Source organism: Cataglyphis hispanica, chromosome 20 (genome assembly GCF_021464435.1).
Source record: "Cataglyphis hispanica isolate Lineage 1 chromosome 20, ULB_Chis1_1.0, whole genome shotgun sequence".
Taxonomy (NCBI): Eukaryota; Metazoa; Arthropoda; class Insecta; order Hymenoptera; family Formicidae; genus Cataglyphis; species Cataglyphis hispanica.
Genome location: NC_065973.1, coordinates 391,934 through 414,343, shown reverse-complemented (window position 1 = coordinate 414,343; position 22,410 = coordinate 391,934). Strand labels below are relative to the sequence as shown.

The 22,410-nt window shown below is 36.3% G+C and overlaps 1 protein-coding gene and 1 long non-coding RNA gene across 3 annotated transcripts in view; one reads left to right on the top strand and one right to left on the bottom strand.

The window, feature by feature from the left end:
* The window catches only part of LOC126857012 (lachesin-like), a 194,548-nt gene that overhangs the window by 23,384 nt on the left and 148,754 nt on the right, over positions 1-22,410 (bottom strand). For both annotated transcript variants that reach the window (XM_050606079.1, XM_050606078.1), the window contains 2 exons: positions 6,037-6,254; positions 4,940-5,015 (listed from right to left, as the gene is read on the bottom strand). In XM_050606079.1, coding sequence (XP_050462036.1) covers positions 4,940-5,015; positions 6,037-6,254 — 294 coding nt within the window. The remainder of the gene's footprint in view (positions 1-4,939; positions 5,016-6,036; positions 6,255-22,410) is intronic.
* LOC126857037 (uncharacterized) overlaps positions 1-22,410 on the top strand; it is a 75,201-nt gene that overhangs the window by 40,040 nt on the left and 12,751 nt on the right. The gene's annotated exons all lie outside the window — the stretch shown is intronic.

The window sequence follows — 22,410 nt, the reverse complement described above, 5'->3', positions numbered from 1 at the left end:
CGACTCAACGAGAAGGACAAAAGTTTCGAACCCCGAGGCTTTCTACGTTAAAGTTTCGGCCATGCTGCTGATCGAACTCATGCCTCGAAGGTAGACAGCGAGTCTCCATACAACCTGGTAGAAAATTTTTACGCCTCCGTGCGCTGACGAAGTTATAGAAAGGTGTGCTGCATCGGTGAGGGGAGGGCTTCCCGTTTTATGTTTGCCGAGTTTGCGGAAGTATGATCAATTTATAATTAAAGTGGCCGAAGTAATGGAAGAACTTGATGATATCGCGCTATTCACAAGTGCCCACCGACGACAGTAGTTATGTTTGCTTGCTTCTCGAAATAAAAAATTCAGCGACGAATTTCTCGTGAAGTGAAATCTCATGCGATTTTCCGCTGTAAATTATACCACGAGTCCCATTTTCAGAAGGAATCGCAGTTTTAATGTATGAATTTATATTTCACGTTATCATTATATTTTCATCGTTTTTATGAAAAAATAATTAAGACACATCCATTTAAAAGAAATTCAAATGTATTTAATTTGTTATATTTCGGAATTTATAGCAAATTTCGAAAATGTCAGAATATTTTCATTTTTCCTTTTTATGAATTTGTTATTTATAAAAAAATATATAAGTAAGAAATATTAACGCAAACTAACTTTGCCACTATCTCACCAAAACACATTTTATGAAAGTTTATTTATTACAATAATATTATAACCAATGCGCTATCAAATAATTGACAAAACTGTATCCATTAATATTGCAATATTCATGAAACTGTTCGAGATACACACGCATACAAATAACAAGTACTAATATAGATGAAAAACATTCGGAATGAATATATCTTGGCAGCATCTCCCTCGCGGATAAGTTAAGAATATAACGTCGTTAGATACTATCTGCGGAAAAATTCGGCGAGAAAATGCTTGTCGCGGCAACGTTTCAAAATATAAACGAGATTCTCGTTGAAATTCGTTGCTCCGTATAACTCGAACGGTGAAATTGCTAAGTGCCGCTGCGTTACCAGCGTCCGGAATGCATGTGCAGAAAGAGTTTCACAACAAATTTATCAAAGTCACGCCGGGCTACGGCTTCGTTTGCATCTTACGCTGAAGAATTCGTTAGTGAAATTCTCAAATCCAAATGAAAAGCTCGTACAACTTTGCGTGCCGTGATACCGCGACCGCGAAAGTTCTCAAAGTCCGACAACTCAGTATGGATTTGCGGGAGGAATTTGAGACACAAGTTTTCCGTTTGCAAGAATTTCATTAAGACCTTGTTAAGCGTTAAGAGATTTTTACGGTCGAAAGTCACATTGTAAACGCCTCGCGAATATATGTTTCATCATTTCAGACATCAAAAACTTAGAAATTTAAAAATATAATTTGAAGATGTAATACGCGGCAGCTAAAGTGAACATTTCATTAAAAATTATAATAAAAAATAATGAAATATAATAAAGAATTTGAATTTACATTAATGAGATTAATTGGCTCTTAAATATCGGAAGAAATAAAGGATCGTTACGTTTATACGTTTTCCGAGAGAAATTCTAGGCAATTTTTCATGCATAAGAAAATATGTCCGAAAACTAAGAGGGAGAAAAATGACATTATGAAAGTCGACAAAGTAACCGCGTAACGGCCGTTTATTAAATCCGCGTCTTAGCAGCGACATTTAGAGCGGTTGAATCGGCGCGCGCCGGAGCGGGGGTGGACGTTGCATTATGTATACGATGCTCGGTCTGAGAAAATCACGGGGATGGATGGGGGGAGCCGAATGAATACGATATTGTTACTATCCGAACGGCTGCCGTAAGTTTCGCCTTGTTCTTCCGTCACTCTTCGCATTCCAAGCCCGCGCTTCAACGCCGCTCACAAATAGCAGTTTGACTCGACTATGGAATAAATTAGCCGGGAAATTCGAGCTTCCTCACGAGGACGAGAGGGAGGGTGCGCGCGCAAAACGATGAAAAAAAGGGGCCCCGAGAGAAAAGACGAAGTAAGACACGGGTACGCTCGGATATCAAGAAACAGGGGTACTTTGCCCCTTAGGCGGTCCTTAATAATAAATTCATATCTCGACGCGTCCCTCGCCTGTCTCCCCTATTCTTTACTCGCCGCCAGACGAGCCCCGCGACCGAAATCGTCCTCACTTGGCGAGCGGACGGGGAAAAGGGGCATCCCGCCCGGTGTCTCCTTCAGTCAGTCTACAAATCTCTTTTTTATGCCGCTTAATAAAACTCACCCGACATATCTCTAACTACGGCCACTTAATTTCGACCCGGCCCGACCCTTTTCGCTCTTCCAGAAACGCGACGGATTCTCGGCTACTAATACTCTCCCTCCGTCGACGTTGTTGCTGACTGTATTGTACGAAGTAGGTTTGTTTGCTTCTCTCCTCTGGACCGTCGTCCTGTTCGATGCCTTTGGCTGGACTTTGCCAAGTTATTTCTTCGCTTCCCCTTTGGAGAAGCTTCGAGAAATTCGAATTCCTTTCTGGTCTGGCTTCTTCTTCGTGTTCCCATCCTCTCTCGCTTGTAGATGGAACAATGGAATGGTCACAGTCGATTCCAAATCAACGACTTTAAATGGACGAACAAGTGCGCGCGCGCGCGCTCCTCTCCTTATTCGCTTATTTCTTCCCATATAAGATGAAAATATTAATTTTCGTCAGTGTTTTAAAAATTTTTATGAAAAATATGCCAGTTTAATAAATATATATTCTAAGATTTTATATTATTAAAAATATCTATTTTTTTCGATTTTGTTATTTACAAGAGCATTATAATGTACTATATATTAATATAAACATCACGGAAAATGCGTCACAAGAATCATAGATACAAGTCAATTTCGTTGCTGCTAAGCGTCTGCAATAATTAGCAATTACGCGTCTCGTGGCGGAATATATAACGATGCTTGTACACAACTCCGCAACGCATTTGATTATGGGGCATGACTCTTAGCGCGCAGTTAATCCTGCATCCCTTTTGGGGATACCAATAATTCAGCATTAGCGCCATGCCACGCCGATAGTCCGACGAATATAGGATTTCGTGGAAATGCTTTTCTCAATAATCTACCGTCGTGATGTATTGTAGCTGCCTTTAATTTTCTGTCTGTTACGATGAAGAAAAATAATTTTTTTTTTTTCTTCAGAGAAAATGCCATTTATACGCATGCAAAGATATTTTTGAAAAATTTTGTCTGCGTCACGAATCATATATTATGTGCAATATTAAACAAATTTGTACTGAAAAATTTATTACGATTTTTGAGCCATTCGCGCATAAAAGACAATCTTATATTCTTTTTTTTTTTTTAAATTAACAAGTCAAATATTTTTTTTCTAAATTATATTTATTATTATAGTTGCATCATCGATGTCTCTCTGGTCCTCCCTAGTTTTCTCTCTTCATCCTTGTCTGCTCCTTCATGACACTCACACACTTAATCACGAAAATACAGTTAATTACGATCGCGCGCGTACTAATTAGCAGAACACGACGGCCATGAGGCACTTTGCGCAACACTCGTGAATCGTTAATCGTACACGACGCGAACCTCATTATATTGCGATAGGAGAATAATGCAAAAATTATGATTGTACGAAAGGGAAATTTTGATCGCAAAATTGCATGACAAAAATCACGCATCTTATTTGTCACGTAACATTTGGTACATAATATATGTTCTAGTTTTAGAACGATACTACAATTAATTACACCGATAATTGTAATAATCAAAATAATCGTCTTTAATACTTTCCGATACTTTTCCTGAACATTTATGTAATGGCATACAAAGCGCTTTATGTCGTCAACTCGTTCGAGTTACGCTATACGAGTGACAACAAGGCCACGGCATGTAAACAATAGCGCGTTAGTTGCGGCTATACGCCGCAAGGACAAGCGTCGAATACCGTATGACAATTAATTTGTTCCATCACCCGTAATGATAATATTTAACATTAGATATTTAATTATTTTTATGTATAAATAATCTAGAGAAAAATGTCTAATTTATTAAATATTTACGCGCACAGAGATTAGTAGAAAAATTAATAAGGAAAGAAACATTATTTACCGGATCAATTATTTACATCATCGTATTTACCAGACAAATCCTTTTCATTCTCGTTGCTTTTTAAACAAACCAGGTAGATTTACCTTTCGCCATCTCTCTTTCCTTATTGATAGTCTTTTATGCTAAATGTTCGCTTCATTTGAATGTTGCTAATGCGAAAAACCGGTCCATACTAATGGAGTGATCTCGTCTCCACATCCGTTTTTGTAAGCGCCATTGATTCTATTTGCTTTCTACATATCCCGACATCCTTTTTTTCATGAATTACGTGCATCCATATTTCCAGCGTATTTCACCGCTTGAAATTTCTTATTGTATAAAATTTTTATCTCAGAATTTATTAAAAACATGTATCGCATTAAAAAGTAACAAATAATATTGTAGAAAGATAAAATCTAATTAATAATATATAAAATAACGATATTGGAGCTACGTATATATTTAATCAGCCGCATTAAACCACGTAGCCAACTAATACGTTGCGATTTAATTCGAGAGAAGTGCCACCACGAATCGCGATCTGTTGGCAAATATTAGGCGGAGGTAATTAACATGGGTATATTTGTCTAGGAGGAAGAGATCGCGTAACGGGCGCACGGAATTAACCGTGTCAAACTGTATCGCGTAAACGCGTCGCCCGAAGAAACAAACCGCGGAGTGTATCTGTCAACTGGTAGAAATTATGGAGTTCGTTGAGAACCGTCTTCGTCTTACTTTGTAAACAAGCGGGGAGTGACAGCCATACGGCATAAACGCGCCAAACAGCTCGCGACGAACCGTCATTACCTTAGTAAACGGTATACCGCGGGGTGGTATGGCTCGGGGCAACACGAAAGCAAAACGAGACACTTACTGTACAGACGAATCGTTCCGTCGGTTTCTCCACGTGGGTTCTTGGCGATGCACTTGTAGCTACCGTAGTCGTCTTTCTAAAAGTAAATCGAATGAATAAGTTACTAAAGGCGAGAAGATTTTACTCTTAAAGATCACATATGAGTTATTTAACTCTATCGAATATTTTCGGGATAAAATATCCCGAAGGATGTAATGGATAGAAAAATGTTAAAAATTCATTTTGTTGTAATTACTTTCTACAGATGTATGTCGAGGAATATATATATATATATATATATATAAATTTTCGTACATTTTTTTAAAGTGCTTTGAGATGAAATTGCAACGAGGTTTTGTGATTCATATGTAAGCAGAAACAGAATATATGTTAAATTACAAGTTATAAAAAAATATGTGATCTACAAGAGTTAATGAAGTAATTATATATGACACAAGATATCTCTCATTAATTATAAAACCTTGAAATACGGGGAGAGAATTTTATCTTTTTCTTATAATTGTAAATTGTATCTCAATCAGAAAATTCAATTTTATAATTAATGAAATATGTATAATACGTGTTTGTTTTACATGCCAATTAATGGCTAGTATGTTGTATTTTCTGGAACATTAATCATCATCATTATCATTGTTGAGTAATGATAACATTTTGTGTTTTTTATTTTGCACATGTATAGTTTAAACGAGTACTTTATTACTTTCATTTATCGCGCTCATCGTCAGCGCGTCACGATCGTGATTTACGATATGGTGCCATTATCCAGTCGTGAATTTTAACGCGGTGTACATGATTAAGTCACGCGCTTTTTTACAGCGATTACGTCGTGTTTCGCTATTATCGTCGTGCGCGATTCTAATTTATTAAACACGCTAGAAAATTTACAACGCCCAATTTTTCGCGCGATATATCGATAGATGGAGCAAAAAGCTGTATATATATTTTATCATTATATCATTAATTTTCTTTTCGGCAAGGGCAAAATCTGTTTGCGCGCGAGTTATTTTTATATAAATACGTTATCTCTAGAAAAATTTGGATATAAACTATAGACAGAGACATTAGACAGAAAGAAAGCACATCATTCATTCACTCACCTGTATGTTGGATATCGTGAGCGTCATATGCGTCTTGTAAGAGGGCCTGTCGGGCGACGACGTAGCTTTATATTTACTGCTCTCGTGAATCATTAGACCGTCCTCCCTCGCCCAGTAATTCAAAGAAGTCGGATGAGCCTCGGTATAGCATTCCAGCGTAACGGAGTAGCCCAAGGGCGCGCCGACCAATTGATGCGGTATCCATAGCATAGGGGGGACTGCAACGGCAGAAGTGATTGATTGGCTCATAAATGTTCCAATTACTAACAATACACGATGGGGGTCTACATCGGCGATCGATATCCCTTTCGCGCGTCTATAAATCTCTGCGACTAACCGGTGGTGAAGAATGACTCGAGACGATCGCAGGCTTTTTCCAGAGCTTTCGAGTTAATATAATTGATTATTTCAAGGTAGACTTTTAAGTTATGACTCGTACTTGATTACGTATGAATATCTTTTTAATATAAAAAGAAGCCAATTAGATGAAGAAATGCGAGATAAAAGAGCTGAAGAAAGACCAATAAAATCTTAGTTACCGATTCGCTAATGATCTGTCCAATCATAAAAATAGCCAGATCGCAGATCTTGATGCGTAAATATTTATATTGAAGCGTTTGTGTTTCTGCTATCTTTTAATCATTATAAAAGCAAAATAAATAAAAGAAAACATTATTACAGAAGCAATTATATAATACATATCGATATAAATGTTTACGTACAAACATTTGCGATCTGATTCTTATTGATTCTTTTCCTATTATCGAGATTTCAAAGAGTCTCTCAATTTTATTCATTAATAAAGAGATATCAATTATTAATAAATACAAATTGACAAAGATATTATTCGGTATTATACGTATAGATAAGCTATATTACAATATGAGGAAATTACTCTTTCACATATCAAGATTAAAAGTTAATACATGTATTTTCAAATTCAAATATCGCAAATATAAATAAGAAGATAAAAATAAATTTTATGAATCGGCAAAAAGAGACAAGAGGAGAGAAAGAGAAAAATGGCGTGATATTTTTTAAAGTTTTATATAATCGGTTCAATGCAGAAAAAACTGCTCTTAATTTTTGCTATATGTCGTGAAACCTAAATGCGTATCACGCGGCCCTTTAATAAAAAAGTAATCCCATTTCGATGAACAGCCCCTGGCGTTGTTGTCGCCGCCCGCGATAACATTTCCTCGAGGTAAGAGCGCTTCAATTTAACTTAAACCTCCTAAGAATATACCTAACCCATCTTTCCGTAGAGTGTCGCAATGTTCGCGAGGAAAGTATCACGCGGAACAAGCCGGTTACAAGTGGCAAACAGTAAATATAAATAAACGTCTATCTTTTTTTTTGTTGTTTCTTTTTTTATTTAATTAAAAAACATTTTTATAAGAGAAAACTTTATAAATAAAAGATCGGTTTGAAATTAAATTGTGAAAAATTTGTGATGATGCGACCACGAAAAAGACGGTCCAAATTATAAATTAATGTAAATTCGATCGAGCAGCATAACATAAATATCGACGGTATAGATTTTTTCATTAAATGACATTCGAGCAGGAAAGATAACTCCACAAATTCCAGAGAGAATTAAATTGTTCTCGTGTCTCTTTGTACCATTGTCGCCAAAAATAAAGTTCCATTTTATAGAAGACCCTTGTGCGCGATAGGTAGATAAATTTTACAGCTTAAACTACTTTCGACGAGTTACATGGTTTCATTATCAACGACCTAAGAAAATCTTCATTTATTTTTTCGTTATATATATATATATATATATATATATATATATATATATATATATATATATATGCACATCTGTCTTTCGATTTATGAAGTACTTGTTTGGCGTGCTTGCAAATCTCTTGGCTAACTTTGCGCATTAAGTGGTATAATTTTTTTCTTAAACTTAGCAAATTTTGTGTTAGTATAATTTTTGCTGTGGAGAATCCATAATTTTCCGCGCAAATTGACGACTTAATATATGCATTCTTTTAAATATTCAATGAAATTAAACTGTTGAAAACTGCTTTTAAAAAAATGTGGCTTACCGGAGAAGAAGAAGAGAGGTACCGTTTTTTTAAGAGGGCTTCCATAGAAGAGGGAAAAACAGGGTTTGCCGGCTCCTGGATACCGGAACGATCGAGTTTGCTCTCGTTTCATCTGGGATCTCCTTTAAGCAAGAGTCTCGGTAAACGGCGACTCGATTAAATGCGATTGTTCTTAGAGCCCTCTAGAAAATGACCACACAGGAGCCCGACCAATCCGTTTTCACGCAACTGTTTTTTAGACTGCCTTATTTATTCGCGGCGAATAGTTTGATTTTTCGACATTTGTTTCTTGTACTTTTACACAATACACATTATACTTTTCTGTTGTCTTTATTATTATTATTATATGGAATATTTTATAGCTCGCAAGCTTAATTTTCTCTGATAAATTTTCAATTTTTCTTTAGGGATATGTGAAAAAGACCATTATTAATTTTTCAATTTAATTATAGAAATTTTTTCGAAAGCTTTTCTAATTAATATTACAAATATATTTATTTAATTAATATTATCATTTTTATGATTATTATAAAATTCATACACGAATGAAAATAAAAATCTGTTATTGTTATAATTTATATTGGATATTCAAATTATAATACTGTGTTATTCTCGTAAATATGGAAAAGCTTAATATTATGCAATATTTCAAAATTTTGCGCGGTATAGAAATAATTTGCGCATTTAACTTAAATATCGTTAAACATTGGATTGCTAAGCAAGCTCGCGTGGATTCTCCACTCGTTCACTGTAATGCGACCCTACTAGCATCGGTCGTCGCCGGTTGGGGGAGAGTGTTCTTTTTGGCACGTAATACAGGACCGTGAATTACTACGGATTTCAAGGGAGGATGTGCCTCTCTCTCTCTCTCTCTCGTGTTTTCCCTTCCGCTCTCCTTCTCTTCTTTTCCTCTTCCACTCTCGCTCCTGAAGCAGAGCCGACAAGGGGGCGGCCTGTCTTCGGATAACGCAAAGGATATCCGACACCTTCTTAAAATGCAAAACATTCCGTCTGAGGGTGAGAGAAGGGACGGGACCTATCTAGGTTGTCTGTAATGCTTGGGATCCTTATTGCGCAGACAAGCACAGGCTTTGCTTCCGACCGGTGTCGGGCATTGGATGCGCCCTCCGACCCCTCTTGTTTTTCTTTTTTTCCAAATTGTCTTTTGCGCGCGCGAACGTCAAATTCGATCGATAAAAGCCGAGTACTTTTAGCGTGAAATACTTCTGCGCGTCCCCAATGCATCAACGTGCATATTTGCGAATAATTAATCGTAAAAGATATTACATGATAATGATTATAATGAGTCGTTTGAAATATAATCGGATTATAATCATAATTTTCTTTTATATTTGTATTTTTCAAATAGAGTTTAGAATTAATTTCTTTTAACAAAAATGCGACGCTGTTCTGGAAATATAAGCTAACGGAAAAAAAAATTTTCCTTCTTCATTTACTTGAAAGAAAAGAGAAAGAGAGAATATTTATATTCAACAGAATTTTAATTAGCGAGATAGATGCCAAAGTAAACGCGCAGTTATATCTGTAAAATTATTTTATTGCAAGTATTAAAGAGCAATAATATTATACCAGACGCGCGCGTCATTAAAAAGAATTAAAAAAATCATAATTTTTATAAAATTTTGTTTCATCAACATGTACTGTCGTGTTTATCTCGGACGAGAAATTTTTATATTTTAGGATAATGAAATTTTTACCGAACAAAGTGATTCACGAACGGTGAAGGTTTAAACATTAGCACGGGCCACTGCGAAATGTAAACGACGTCGAGTTAGATTGCGGAGAACAATGTGTGGAACGGGCCGCAAGGTAGATGAAAGCTAATTCAGGTGGAAGTTAAACAGAGTTAAAGGTACGTCCTTTATATAGGATAGGATAGGAAAGAGGTTGAGAGACGGGTTAGGTTACGAGAGTTCGACCTTACATTCATCTCACAGAGGCCTTGGAGCCTCTCTCGGATCATCGTGTGCCCTTTAATAAAGAATGCCTGGACATGTTCTGGCTTGTTCAGATAGTATGCAAGAAATTTTGCCTCGATGTTTTCAGTCGAACCGCGATGTGCTGTTTTCCCGTCAAATTATCCGCGAGCGCCAGATAGAGAATGAAAAACGAAGATATGTAGATGCGAAAAAATTTTCTCTAATTCGCGAGAATGAACAGGAAATCTGTACAAAAGAGAGAAATGAATACACATTGTACTCTTTGATGCTTTTATTTTTTTGTTATGTGCTTTACTAGTATAACCAATTTTGATTCATGTTTAAAGAAAGAGAGAGAGAGAGAGAGAGAGAAAGAAAGGAAAAAAGGATTTAATTTTTAACTGCAATTTTGTCGAAAATGCAACACATCGTGACACTAAAATCTATCCTACATTTTTTACATGGGAATGTCTGTGGTTTATCGAATCGATACTTTCGTATCAAAAGATGATTATCCATTTGAACAAATATGTCGAATATTACCAATATTACCAAAGAAATACCTGAAATTTGAAACGCAATTAAACGCGATTAAAATAATAACGATTAAACGCGTTGTCGTAGCTTCTTTTATTGGCCAAATTCAATTTTCAAGTTTTGTTTTTTTTTTTTTTTCGCAACAATTTAAGGAATTTCAAATTCCTTCGAGATATCGCTAAAGACTCGAGAAGTATGCAATTCTGACTGCGAGAAACTTTGCTGAAACTCAAGAATAACGCTACGCGGACTATGCTAATATGAAAAACATGCTTAAAACATTTGTTAAATTGTGCGGAATCGCAGGATTATTTGTGCTAGATCAGATTATCTGGCTGAACGCAGTGCGCATAACGTTTAACGAGAGAGAAGCTAGGCTCCGATAAGCAAGCACCTGTTTCACAAGCGCGATAAAAACATTATCGCTGACCTTGCCCTTCCTTAATGCTTCCGCATCGTCAATCTCGAGACTCTCCTGACCCCGTTCTATATCGGGCGAAACAACAGTGGTTTCCTCAAGACGTAATCGTTTCCTGTCTCTAACCGTTTGTCTTGATTTTAGAGACATTTTTTATTATCACACATTAGAGACATATTTACGATTTAAATTGTAGATTTAGATTTAAATTTTACCGTGCATAGAAAATAATAATTCAAAAATTTTTGATAATTCCGGAAAATTTAATGTCAGTTGAAATGAACAAGGATTGAATTTTTTAAACGATTAGCCAAACTATATTGTACATTTTATATTTTGATCGCATTCAGTGAGATTAATTAATGGCGTTCTGTAACATCGCCTTATAAATACAGTGTATGATTGTGAGTTAAATTTAAATAAAATATTGCAATTTTACATAATATAAGAGTATAGTAAAAAGTTAAAAAAAAGCACATTCGTGTTACATATTATGTTTTTTAAAAGTATCATTTAACAGAGTCTATTAAACACACTTTCAACTTGAAGTAATTCGAGCGACTATGTTTGCTAAAAAGTTTTCAAGTGGTTCATCTCTCTCGGAATTACTCTAAATCCGGTATTGACTTTTGGATTCATCTAAAAAATTTCCCATTTCGTTAAAAAAAAAAAAAAAAATATTGATAATCTTAGTAGAGCTATTTTTTTCCTATTTGCCATTTAATAACAAATTTTATTTTGAGAGAATTTTTGTTTGTCGTTTAATGAAATATAAAATGAGATGTTTACTCTAGATTAATAAACACTCTGTTGCTCGGCACCGCGGATAGCTTATCTTTCTCACGCGTCACGCATTTCGATTATTAAAAGTTCGAATAAATCTCATCATTAGCCTGGAAGAAGCTAGAAAGATGGGGAAATAAAAAAATTAGCGTGGAAGAAGTCGCATCCGCACAAATCCGCATAACTTTGTCCGAAACTTGATCCGTCCGAGAAAAAATTCTTCGACCTAGTTTTTAAATTATTTAACGCTACATTAGTCGCTTTCGGCGACCCTTAAGAGATCGTTTAACCAACCTAACCAACGTCCGGCAGTCAGCGGGATTAGATTTACGGTTGCATAGGGTCAACTGCATTAACCGGTGCCAACGAGGCCTGCGAGGAAGAGGGAAGGAGGAGAAACATATAGATAGAAAGAAAGAAAGGGGGAGAGAGAGAGAGAGAGAAAGAGAGTGCGTCGAAAGCGCTATCAGCCGAAACACATTTTCCACGTGCGACTGCCCGCCATTTTTCACGGTTCGTTTCACACGAAATCGATTTATCACGGCGAGCGCGCGGCCCTGTACCGTCGGTTTTCATACCGGCGGTTTTGTAACGTTTTCTACTTTATTGGTCCTGCCTTTAATCCGGCTGATGGCCTTCCTTCCAGATTGCGCGAATTATTCAGGTGTGATTTCACATCGCACCTTGTTATCGCTTAAGAAATCATTATTAACACTTGCGCCAAGTATACGTGATATTCAAGATACGATATCACTAATACTTAAAGAAGAGAAGGAACAAACTGTGACAACAGATAGAAAAATCGTATCGTTAATAATAGCTCGAACGTGTAAACATCATTATCTTAATTCTCAATCGCGCAAACATTATTATCCCGATTCTCTCTCGTCATTCAGAGATTAGACAAAATCAAGTGTACTAGGATTGTTTGGCCGCGAGCATCCGAGCTATGTAGCTGGACACGCTGTGATCCCTGTTTTAGAGAGCGGAAATTCAGTAAGCACTAATACACGAGCTTAGGGTTGGGATTTAAGCGTCTCCTGGGACGCTCTGCAAGGTAGCTGGCAGTTCGATTTACGGTAATTCGACTGGTATTCGGCACCGGTGTCCCGGGCTCTCTCTCAGATGTCAAACGGTCGCCTGAATGAGGATCGAAAACGTGGCGTTGGCGGCGAAGATGGGGCGCGTAGGGTGAAAGGGCGAAGGGTGAGAGAGGAAGGGAGGAAGGGGTTCTCCGATTCAGAGGCCGCCGGAGTGTCTCCGCCTTTAACGAAGAGAAGCCGCAGGAAGGGTTCGCATAGCTCCGGACTAGCTCTAGCTTACTGCACCACTTAATATCAACGCAGCGGTGTTAATTACAAGCGAAAAGTAGTATCGCTTTGTGCGACGTATCTTTCGAAATGTCTTGCACCGTAGTTAAATTATGCCGGCCTACACGTTAATTTCATTCCATAAAGTTAGTAAAGCGTGCCGTACGACATTACGATATTCTACACAATTTTCACAAATTATAAATGTAATATTTTTTCTCCTCATTAATTAATATTTTTAAGTAAAAGAACTGTATTTTATAATGATTGAAAGATAGTGATTTTTGTAAAATTAGATTTAATTACTCTTTATTGCGTATGCATATAAAACTTTTAGAGGAAGGTTGTACTTCAAGACTGCTAACATCGTTATATATGAGGATTGCTGAAATATCACATATATATGCATATCTGTTTTAAGCATATGCAAGTGCACCGCTGCGATTTTCATCGCGGAAACCAAGGCTTTCGCAAACTTACTTAACAGTATCATGAAACTTGGCTGGTACAAACTATCTCCGTAACGACAACTGGCAGCAACATTACGCCACCAGTTATCATCCCGCATATACTCTATCCGTCCGTATCAATCATTTATAAGCAGACAATAAACGATATCGTATTGATAATATTTCGCCATATATAAAGATCCATATTTAGCATTAAAATGTCATATTTCAGAAAGCGGTGAAATAATTTAGTGATGTGGAATAAATTATCACATTCGCTTCTTTTTACTTTACCATTAAATATCATATAAGAGATATATTATTTACGGAAAGGTATATTTTCCCCAATCATTTTATGCTTTTGGCTCTTATATTTCTTACGTCAAGATTTTATTTATATCTGATTTATTTAAGAATGTTCCCATATATAATTATATTCTTTTATATTCTCTTTCATATTCTAGAATTATATTCTTTTAAGAATTATGTATTTATAGATTAATGAAGTAAAATGGAGCATACCCATTATTAAAAAAGAGAATGCTGAATGAGTTTTCTTTCAAAAGTCATTAAAAATATTTTCATTAAAACCGACTTCTGTAACCTCCTTCCTTCCTTCCTTCCTTCCTTCCTTCCTTCAATTTCGTTTAAATTTGGCGAGCGCGTGGCTTCGAGACGGGCGAGGATCAAAGGACACTTTACGCGTTGGTAACGGTTTTGGTTAGCAAACGGAAAGGTGCTCGTCTACATTTCCATGAGATACTTGCGACGAAATAACAGTGAGAATTGTCGTAGAAAGTACTATCAATTAGAGAGGAACCTTTTCAATAAAAGGCACAGAAATGAAAAAAGCGAAAAAAGTAAAAATGAATCTAATTAAGGCAAAGCATCATCATTTAAGAAAAATAATAAAATTTGTCAGATACAGAAGAAAAAATAAAAATGTACATTAAATTACAAAACAAGATGGAAGAAAAGTAGAAGCAAAATCGTTATTAATAAAAAAAAAAAATGGTTTATTTTTCAGCAATTGATAATTATATAAATATCTATTTGAAAATCTAACAAATAATAAATATTACAAATAATAAATATTTTTATCAGTATAATATTTACTAGATGTAAATCTTGCGATAATATTCTGATATATGCGACGATAAGCTAGACGAATGTACGAGAGTAAAAGCAAGAAATTTCATGCTGGAAATACGAGTCTCATAAGCGATAATAGAACGTGGAAAGAGAACGACAAAATAAATGACAAAGGCTACAAAAAAGCAGCAGTGAAAAATATAAAATCGGAATAGTATCTAAAATCAAAAAATACAAAAGATGAGTAAATCATTTTATTAAAAAGTCAAAAAATCGCTAGCAGAAGAAGTATTTGATGTTAGAAACGACGTTAAGCGAGGAGAATGGAAAACAAAAATTATGAGACAAATAAAAAGAAAAAGTCTGGAGAAACAAAAAGAAAAATGAGAAATTTATTAAAGTAAATTATCTTTCGCATGCTTTATCGCTTTCAAAGTCAAAGAATAGTTAATGTATATTTAAAAGTGAAATTATATGCAGCACATTTTATAACGAATACGAATTTATTAAGTCGGTAGAATCTACAGGTAAGATCTATTTAAAAAGAACTTGTCGCGACATTCAGAGCGAAAAAGTAATTTTATATAATCGCTTATAAATATATGCGATTTAGTTTAATAATCTGTCTTATTCTGAGAATAATAGACGATTAGAAAAATTTCCGGTGTGTAAGTCAATAAGATATAATTAAATTATAGAAATCGCAGTTCTAATTTAAATTGCATAAAGAAAAAATTTAAATATAATAATAGAATAACTCTCTTTTATTTATTGAAAAATAGTTTAAAATAGTTTTGAGGTCTGTTTTGCGATATCAGTATAAATAAATTATTTCCTGTTTTCAAATATTATTATTTACCCTAATTTATGCTTATTAAATTATTCATTATACACGGTATACAATATGTGAAAATAGACAGAGAAAATAAGATTATACATATATACAATCAATATCATTTTACCTCAATTATTTTTAAAATTCAATAGAATTTTCTCAACAATTTATAATTCATTACAATATGATAGAAAGAAAGAAAGAGATAAATAAAGTAAATTTTAAACAACGAAATCTTTCAAAACATCAAATTCACCATCCTTTACATGGTACATGACGCAAAAGTCACATGCCATTTTGATGACTGATGGCCAAACGATGGGTCATCGTGATAGAAAACAACGATAGAGAACAACTTACTCCCCTTCTTATTTCTGAATTACTATATATTTTTCAACGGGAAGCGCTCCAACGTAATAAATAGCACCGGTTGCCCGGAGCTTGGAGCTACTTAAGGAACTGTTTCTCACTGTCATAGGTAATGTAACAGATTAATGTCCCATTTTTCGAGCCTCGGTATCTCTGCCCATGCCGCATACTAATGCGCGCGGCAAGGATACGCAAGGCGAAAACCATCCCGGTGGCGCGCGCGCGCGTCTCTGTTATTTTAAGTATGATTAACGTAAAGTCAGCTCGCGATAAAAATCCCCGCCGCGTTCTGTCCGCATTTAAAATGAGGATTGCCAGACAGAGAGAGAGAGAGAGAGAGAGAGAGGGAGAGAATAAGTTCGAGTGCGGACGATAAGTGAAGTAAAATGGATGTATAAAACGTGAACACTTTATGGCTTGTTTATGACAATCACCGTTGGCTTTCTAGCAAATTGCGCGCTAAGTAAAATCGTGCTCGCGGAGCCCCAAAGTTTTTCGCGTCGACAAACTTAGCAGAGTCGCATGGGTTAGCAGCTTTAATTTACCCCTTTGTCGATTTACCTCCTCTCGCATTTTACCGATAAGGTTCTCGATTAACTGGAAAAGTACGTTAACCGCGTGTTCGGGGTCGGGAAGCTGTCAGTTAACCGATAATTAAACGGCCAAAGTAAAATCTTGAAGTTTGTCTTTGGGCCGTGTAATTTTTTAATTTTACAAAACGCTTAAAAAGGTCAGAAAATCTACGCAAAAATTCAAGCAAATGCAAAGAGAGAAAGATGTATATATTTAATATATTGAACGCGATTATTTATTAACCTTGCAACTCTAATATTGACGCAGCCTGACGACGCTTGTCGAAAATGTCGATACTTGGCAGTGCACTGGAAGCATATTGGAACTACATGGCAAGCAATTTTTTTCCTCAAAAGCGAATCGAAAGTTGATTAACTAATCGATAAATAAGAAAAAAATCGAATTAAGCGGCGAATCAATCGATAAAGACTCGCTCGTAAAAGCCCTCTCATTATCAAATAAGCGATTAAGTTTGATTATAATACAGATCCTATTATGCGTAATCTCGATGATGGAACGTATGCATCTCGCATACAATTCCACGAAAATTCACGTGCAAGCCGCGCATTGGTTTGCATATGCGCGCAAACTTTCATTCAGGAAATTGAGAGATAGATATCTGTGTCGACGGCGACCATTGTGCCCTCGCCGATGGGATTCGGGCCTTAAAACGCTCCGCGAATTAAACAGTATGATCCTTCGACTCGCGCACTAGATAAATCCTTGTCTTCCATCATGCACGGTCGTTATCGTGCCAATCGATCCGATTAGCGCCAAACACGCTGTACCCAGATTCCTGGATGTTTCTGCGAGACTCTTTCTATTTCGCAAAATGAAATTGTAATTTCGCGTAGCTGTTATGTCACATTTTCAAAGATTATTTACAGTCATCCTCATTTTTTATTGTGTCTTGACATTTACGCGAAATACGATTCACAATGAAAGTTAACAAACGCGTGTAATAATGTTTAATCAGTATCATCAGTATCATATTAATGTAATTCTTCATCAATTTCTAATTTTTTTTTTCAATCGCATCTTAATTAAACGACAGACTGTATTAGCAAATCACACATTTTACGTTGCTCTGAATTCTTTCAGCGTTACGTACTTTCTGATTGAAAAATGGATGGAAAGTATAAAAATTTGAAAAATCAATGTGAAATCATGGGAAACTATAATGCATTTGGATCGTTTACAGAGAATGACGGAACGAGCGAATCGATACGATTATCTGCAGAAATGGAACCGTGTAATACATTTCGGAAATTGCGACGTTGCACATTCCTCCATGTCGCATCTCGCACGCCACATTCAATTGGTTGATTCGCGCCGATAAATTGTCAATGCTCTCGCTGTCGTATGGCATATCCGAATCTGTGAAATTCTAAACCCAGGTGGAATGACCTGCTAGTTTGTGTTTTATCCAACTTTTTCGGCACCAATTTTATCGCCACACTCAATCGCTATTCAATATTATTCGTTCAAATATATTGGCTACATATCGTAACGGTGTAATATAATTTTGAATATCGATAATAATAACAACAAGAGAAAGAAAGACGCAGAAAAAGATAAAAAGAGAGAGAGATAAATGCCTTAGATAATATATGTATATCATAAATTAATAATTAAACATTAGAAAAATTTCATGTCGCATCTGCAAAATTTTTATAATATTCCTTAATACTTTATAATATTTTTCCTAATCTTAATTGTTATAATGAGTCTGTAAATGCTATCGTAATAAATTTGCCGTCTAAATTATTGCAGCGGTAAAAGATAAAAACGTATTTTATTACAACGATCGGAAAGATTAGAACGGCAGATTTGTATATATATATTACAAAGCTAAAATCATTTCAATATTGGCGACGCATCAGTGACGTAACTTCATAGTCTGATCATATCCCGCATATCAGTCTCACGTATGGAATAACTGATAACCGTATCAAATGTAACGCTTGCGCTAAATATGATATACATGACATAATTTTCGTATCATGTCGAGTTGATTAGTTGATGTACGTGCGCCATGCGAAACAAGCCGAAATGCATATCATGGATTATTAGCCGTTATTAGCATATATCGATTTAAAACGCGACACGCACTCTCCTATCTTGTAGCATGAATTTAATTGTTCGAAAGATGTATGGCGAACGCGGATGAAAAGCGATATATCGTGCGTTAAAGTTATTAACTGTGATTAATCGCGATTAATTGCGCAAACGATACCGCGCCGATTCACCGACAAATATAACTTTCGCTCGATCCGACGAAATGAGTTTGCCGATTGACGTATAACGATGAGTTAATATCCCGTGTATTTGATTGGACTTTGAACGGGCCAATAATTCTAAATATTTTACGCTCCCTCTGTGAAGATTCTAAAATTAATTTTCAATTGATCATTTTTAATTGTCCTATCATTCGTTTTATATTACTTTGCTTAGAGTAAGACATTACAAAAACAGATTTACTTTTTCCGCAGTACGACTGTCACAAAACAGAAATCAGTCTCATTATCAATATCATCATTACTGATTACGAGCGATTTAGCAAGCAGCGATATTACCGGCGTTGACATTTGTTATGTATAAATATTTCGACGTTGGATAAAAAAATATTATTTATCTTATTTGTAGAATATAGTGAAACTCTCTCTCTCTGAAAGGTATCGTCAGAAATATCCTTGGTCTTGCGAGTACTTTTAACCTTTCCATTCTACGTACGTATCGGCATTTAGTTTTGTAGCTCCATCGAGAGAGAACGTAAAGTCGAACCGGCTGGCTTCTCCTGCAGGAGTGTACTTTATGGCACGTGCATTAATTCACCAGCTTGAAAAAGAAAACAGGGAAAAGAGAGGGAAAAAAGGGGGAGGAAAGTCCGACACGCCCTACTCGTTCGTGACGCTAGTCCCTCTGTCTCTCTCTCTTTCTCGAGCGCGCGAGCGTTTTTGCGCTCTCGATGTAATGTCGTAAAACAGACTATCCCGAGATGTTTCGAATGTAAAGGAAAATACGTGTAAACGTTCCCTATGGCGTAATAATAATTATGTTTTTAACAAAATGCCATTTCGATGTAATATCATCGACTGAGTCTTTTTTTTTTTAGCCGCAACGTCGATATAATTTTAAAAGTGCAACGAGTCTAACACATGACATCAACATATTGAGAATTTGCATAAATGTAGTGGTGATATAAATATACTTACTCGTTAGCAATATTTCGCGCACGTTTTCCTATTAATCGTCAGAGCGATGCGTGAAATGCAAGCTTTCATTAATAAAGCACAGTTTATTCGGTTTGTTGCCCGAAGGCGATGAGATAGGGGGCTTAAATAAAGGCGAGCTATTTAACAGCAGAAATCCCTCCGAGAGAAGAGACGAGATGAAAGAGATAGAGGAGCGAGCATATATACCGTGTATATCGTGTCGTTCCAGGCAGACGACAGTCGAATACGAAATTCTTTCTCTAATGCTACGATCGACTACGTTCGCGCATTTGGTTTGTCAATCGTCGATCCACGCGAAGCAGATTCATCTTCCAGAATGTCTGGAATGAGCGAAAATCTGATATCGCGCGACGAAAAGACTGCGCAATACAAAGATTTGCATTGGAAACTAAATGGTAAAATGCAGGGTGCTTGATCTCAAACTCATGTATAAACGTTGCCAAAACTTATTTTTTTAATTCAACATAGCATTAATTTTTACCATCATCAATTTTTCTCTCTTTCTCTTTCTCTTTTCTATCATATCAAAAATTATATTAATGTATTTTTATTAATTATTGATTAATTCATTTTAATATATTTTTTATTAATTATTTTTATATAAAATTATGTAAATATTTTTTTCCCAAAGTTAATAAATAAATGAGTAATAAAGAGTCTGGCAATAAGAGAAAAGTGACGATATCTGATATCGTCATAAAATTAAAATTTGATTTACCGCGGTTTACAGGATTAGAGAGTTAACAATATGGATCAGTATGTAAAATATTTAATATCTTTGCTCTTTAAATTACACATTACTTGAGAATATCTAGTAGATTTATAATAAGTAGATTATTGTAATTGGATAAACGTGCGGATTGCTGATTTCTACATTGAACTTCTAATGAAAATGCGACGATATGCACATATATATGAATGGTACGTATGCTTTTATTTCCGATTTCGAAGCTCCGTTTGGAAGCGCGTAGAAATTGTTCGGCAGTTCTTATGCGATTATCGTTTAAATACCGTTTTGCCTAAATAGAGTTTTCGGGCGGTGCCGCGTGATCGTGGCCGGGAGCGCAAACGATTATTTCAAAGATTAGTAATTACTTCCCTTTCGTTTTACTCCCGCCAATCTTCCCAAGAGCCGTTAGACTTCCTTCGCTTTAGGAAAGCGGAGGCGATGAGCGGTAACAGCGGCGACGGGTGGAAGACGCAGGAGAGGAAGAGCAACATCTTGCTCGGATTAGAGATTCGCGGGGAGAAGGAAGAAGCTGCTTGGGAATGAAGACAGTTAAGAGGGTCGGGATGGCCGAAGATGGCGCCGGTGCTGTAGAATACGCGAGGGATGAGATCGTAATGACACAGTCAAATTCATACGAAGAGAAAGAAAGGAGGGGAGAAGGAAAAAGAGAGAGAGAGAGAGAGAGAGAGAGAGAGAGAGAGAGAGAGAGAGAGAAACGGGGAAGAATCTCGGATGAAAAATTACCGATGATAACGGACGTCGGCGAGGTAACTGCGCTAAATGATCGCTCGCGGTTCTTTTGTGCGATTTGTGGCACCTTTACAAGCGGACGCGGGTTGGGCGTCTCTGAAAAGGGATTCTGCGAAGCCACCCTCTTCCCTCCACCTCCCCCACGCGTCCATGAAAACTGCCATTCGCCATAGCCCGGGGTTTTACGAATTGTTCCGTGATGCGCGATAATACGCGATAAGATAATGACCGTATTCTGATAGTCAAATAATATGAGAACGAGACGGAGGTGATGATAAAGCGTAATTACTCGACGTATATCTCACTTTGGAACAAAGAGATCGCAGATTATGTAACGGCGAAACATTTTCATTCATGTCAATATAAGTACCGTCAAGTAAACGTACATAAATTTTGATATTTTCAACCAGCGCTTAAATTAGTGGCGCCACGTCGGTATAGCAATTAGACTATCTTAACCATTCGCGAAACAATAACAAGGTAATTCGCGCATATTCTCGGTCAAGCTTGACGTGCGCAAAGTCGCATTTCAGGTTCGAACAGCTTCAGTTGTGTCAAATGCGCTGCATAACATCATTGAGCAGAAATTCATTCGCGGAACCAATAAATTGTTGTCAAATTTCACCCGCGCAACCGCTGCATAGCAAAGGCGTGATTTATATCGCACAGTTTATACGATATCTGGAACAGAAATCGACCAAAGATTCGAGAACACATACATACATACATACATACATACATGCATACATACATACATACATACATACATACATACATACATACATACATACATACATATATATATATATATATATATATATATATATATATATATATATATATTTACGACATCGAGAAATTTGTATAATACATTATTATAATGTGCGCACATCTTGATGTTTAAAATACGACCAAAAATTATCGATACAATTATAAACGTCTCAAAACATTCGTCAGAAGTTGGACATTTTATAAAAATTGCGTAAAGTTTTCACGTTGTGGCGATGAACTGAATTATGGAGACAGTCAAGTCCTCGACTGTGTGTCTCGATCGAAGACTTTTTTGTCCTTTCAAAAATTCCGTCGAAACGCTAATCAAGGTTCGCGTAACGGGCTTAGAATATAAAATCGCACCCTACACCCGTAAATTTTCTCGTGCGGTCGCTTCCGTCGCAAGTATTCTTTCCACGCGGCTGCTTATCTGCACGGTGTGCTGAATTATTTCCCTCGTTTGCCGCCGCAGATTATTCTGTCAGTCAGCTGGGACTTAGGGCGAATAGAAGAAGGCGGCCGTG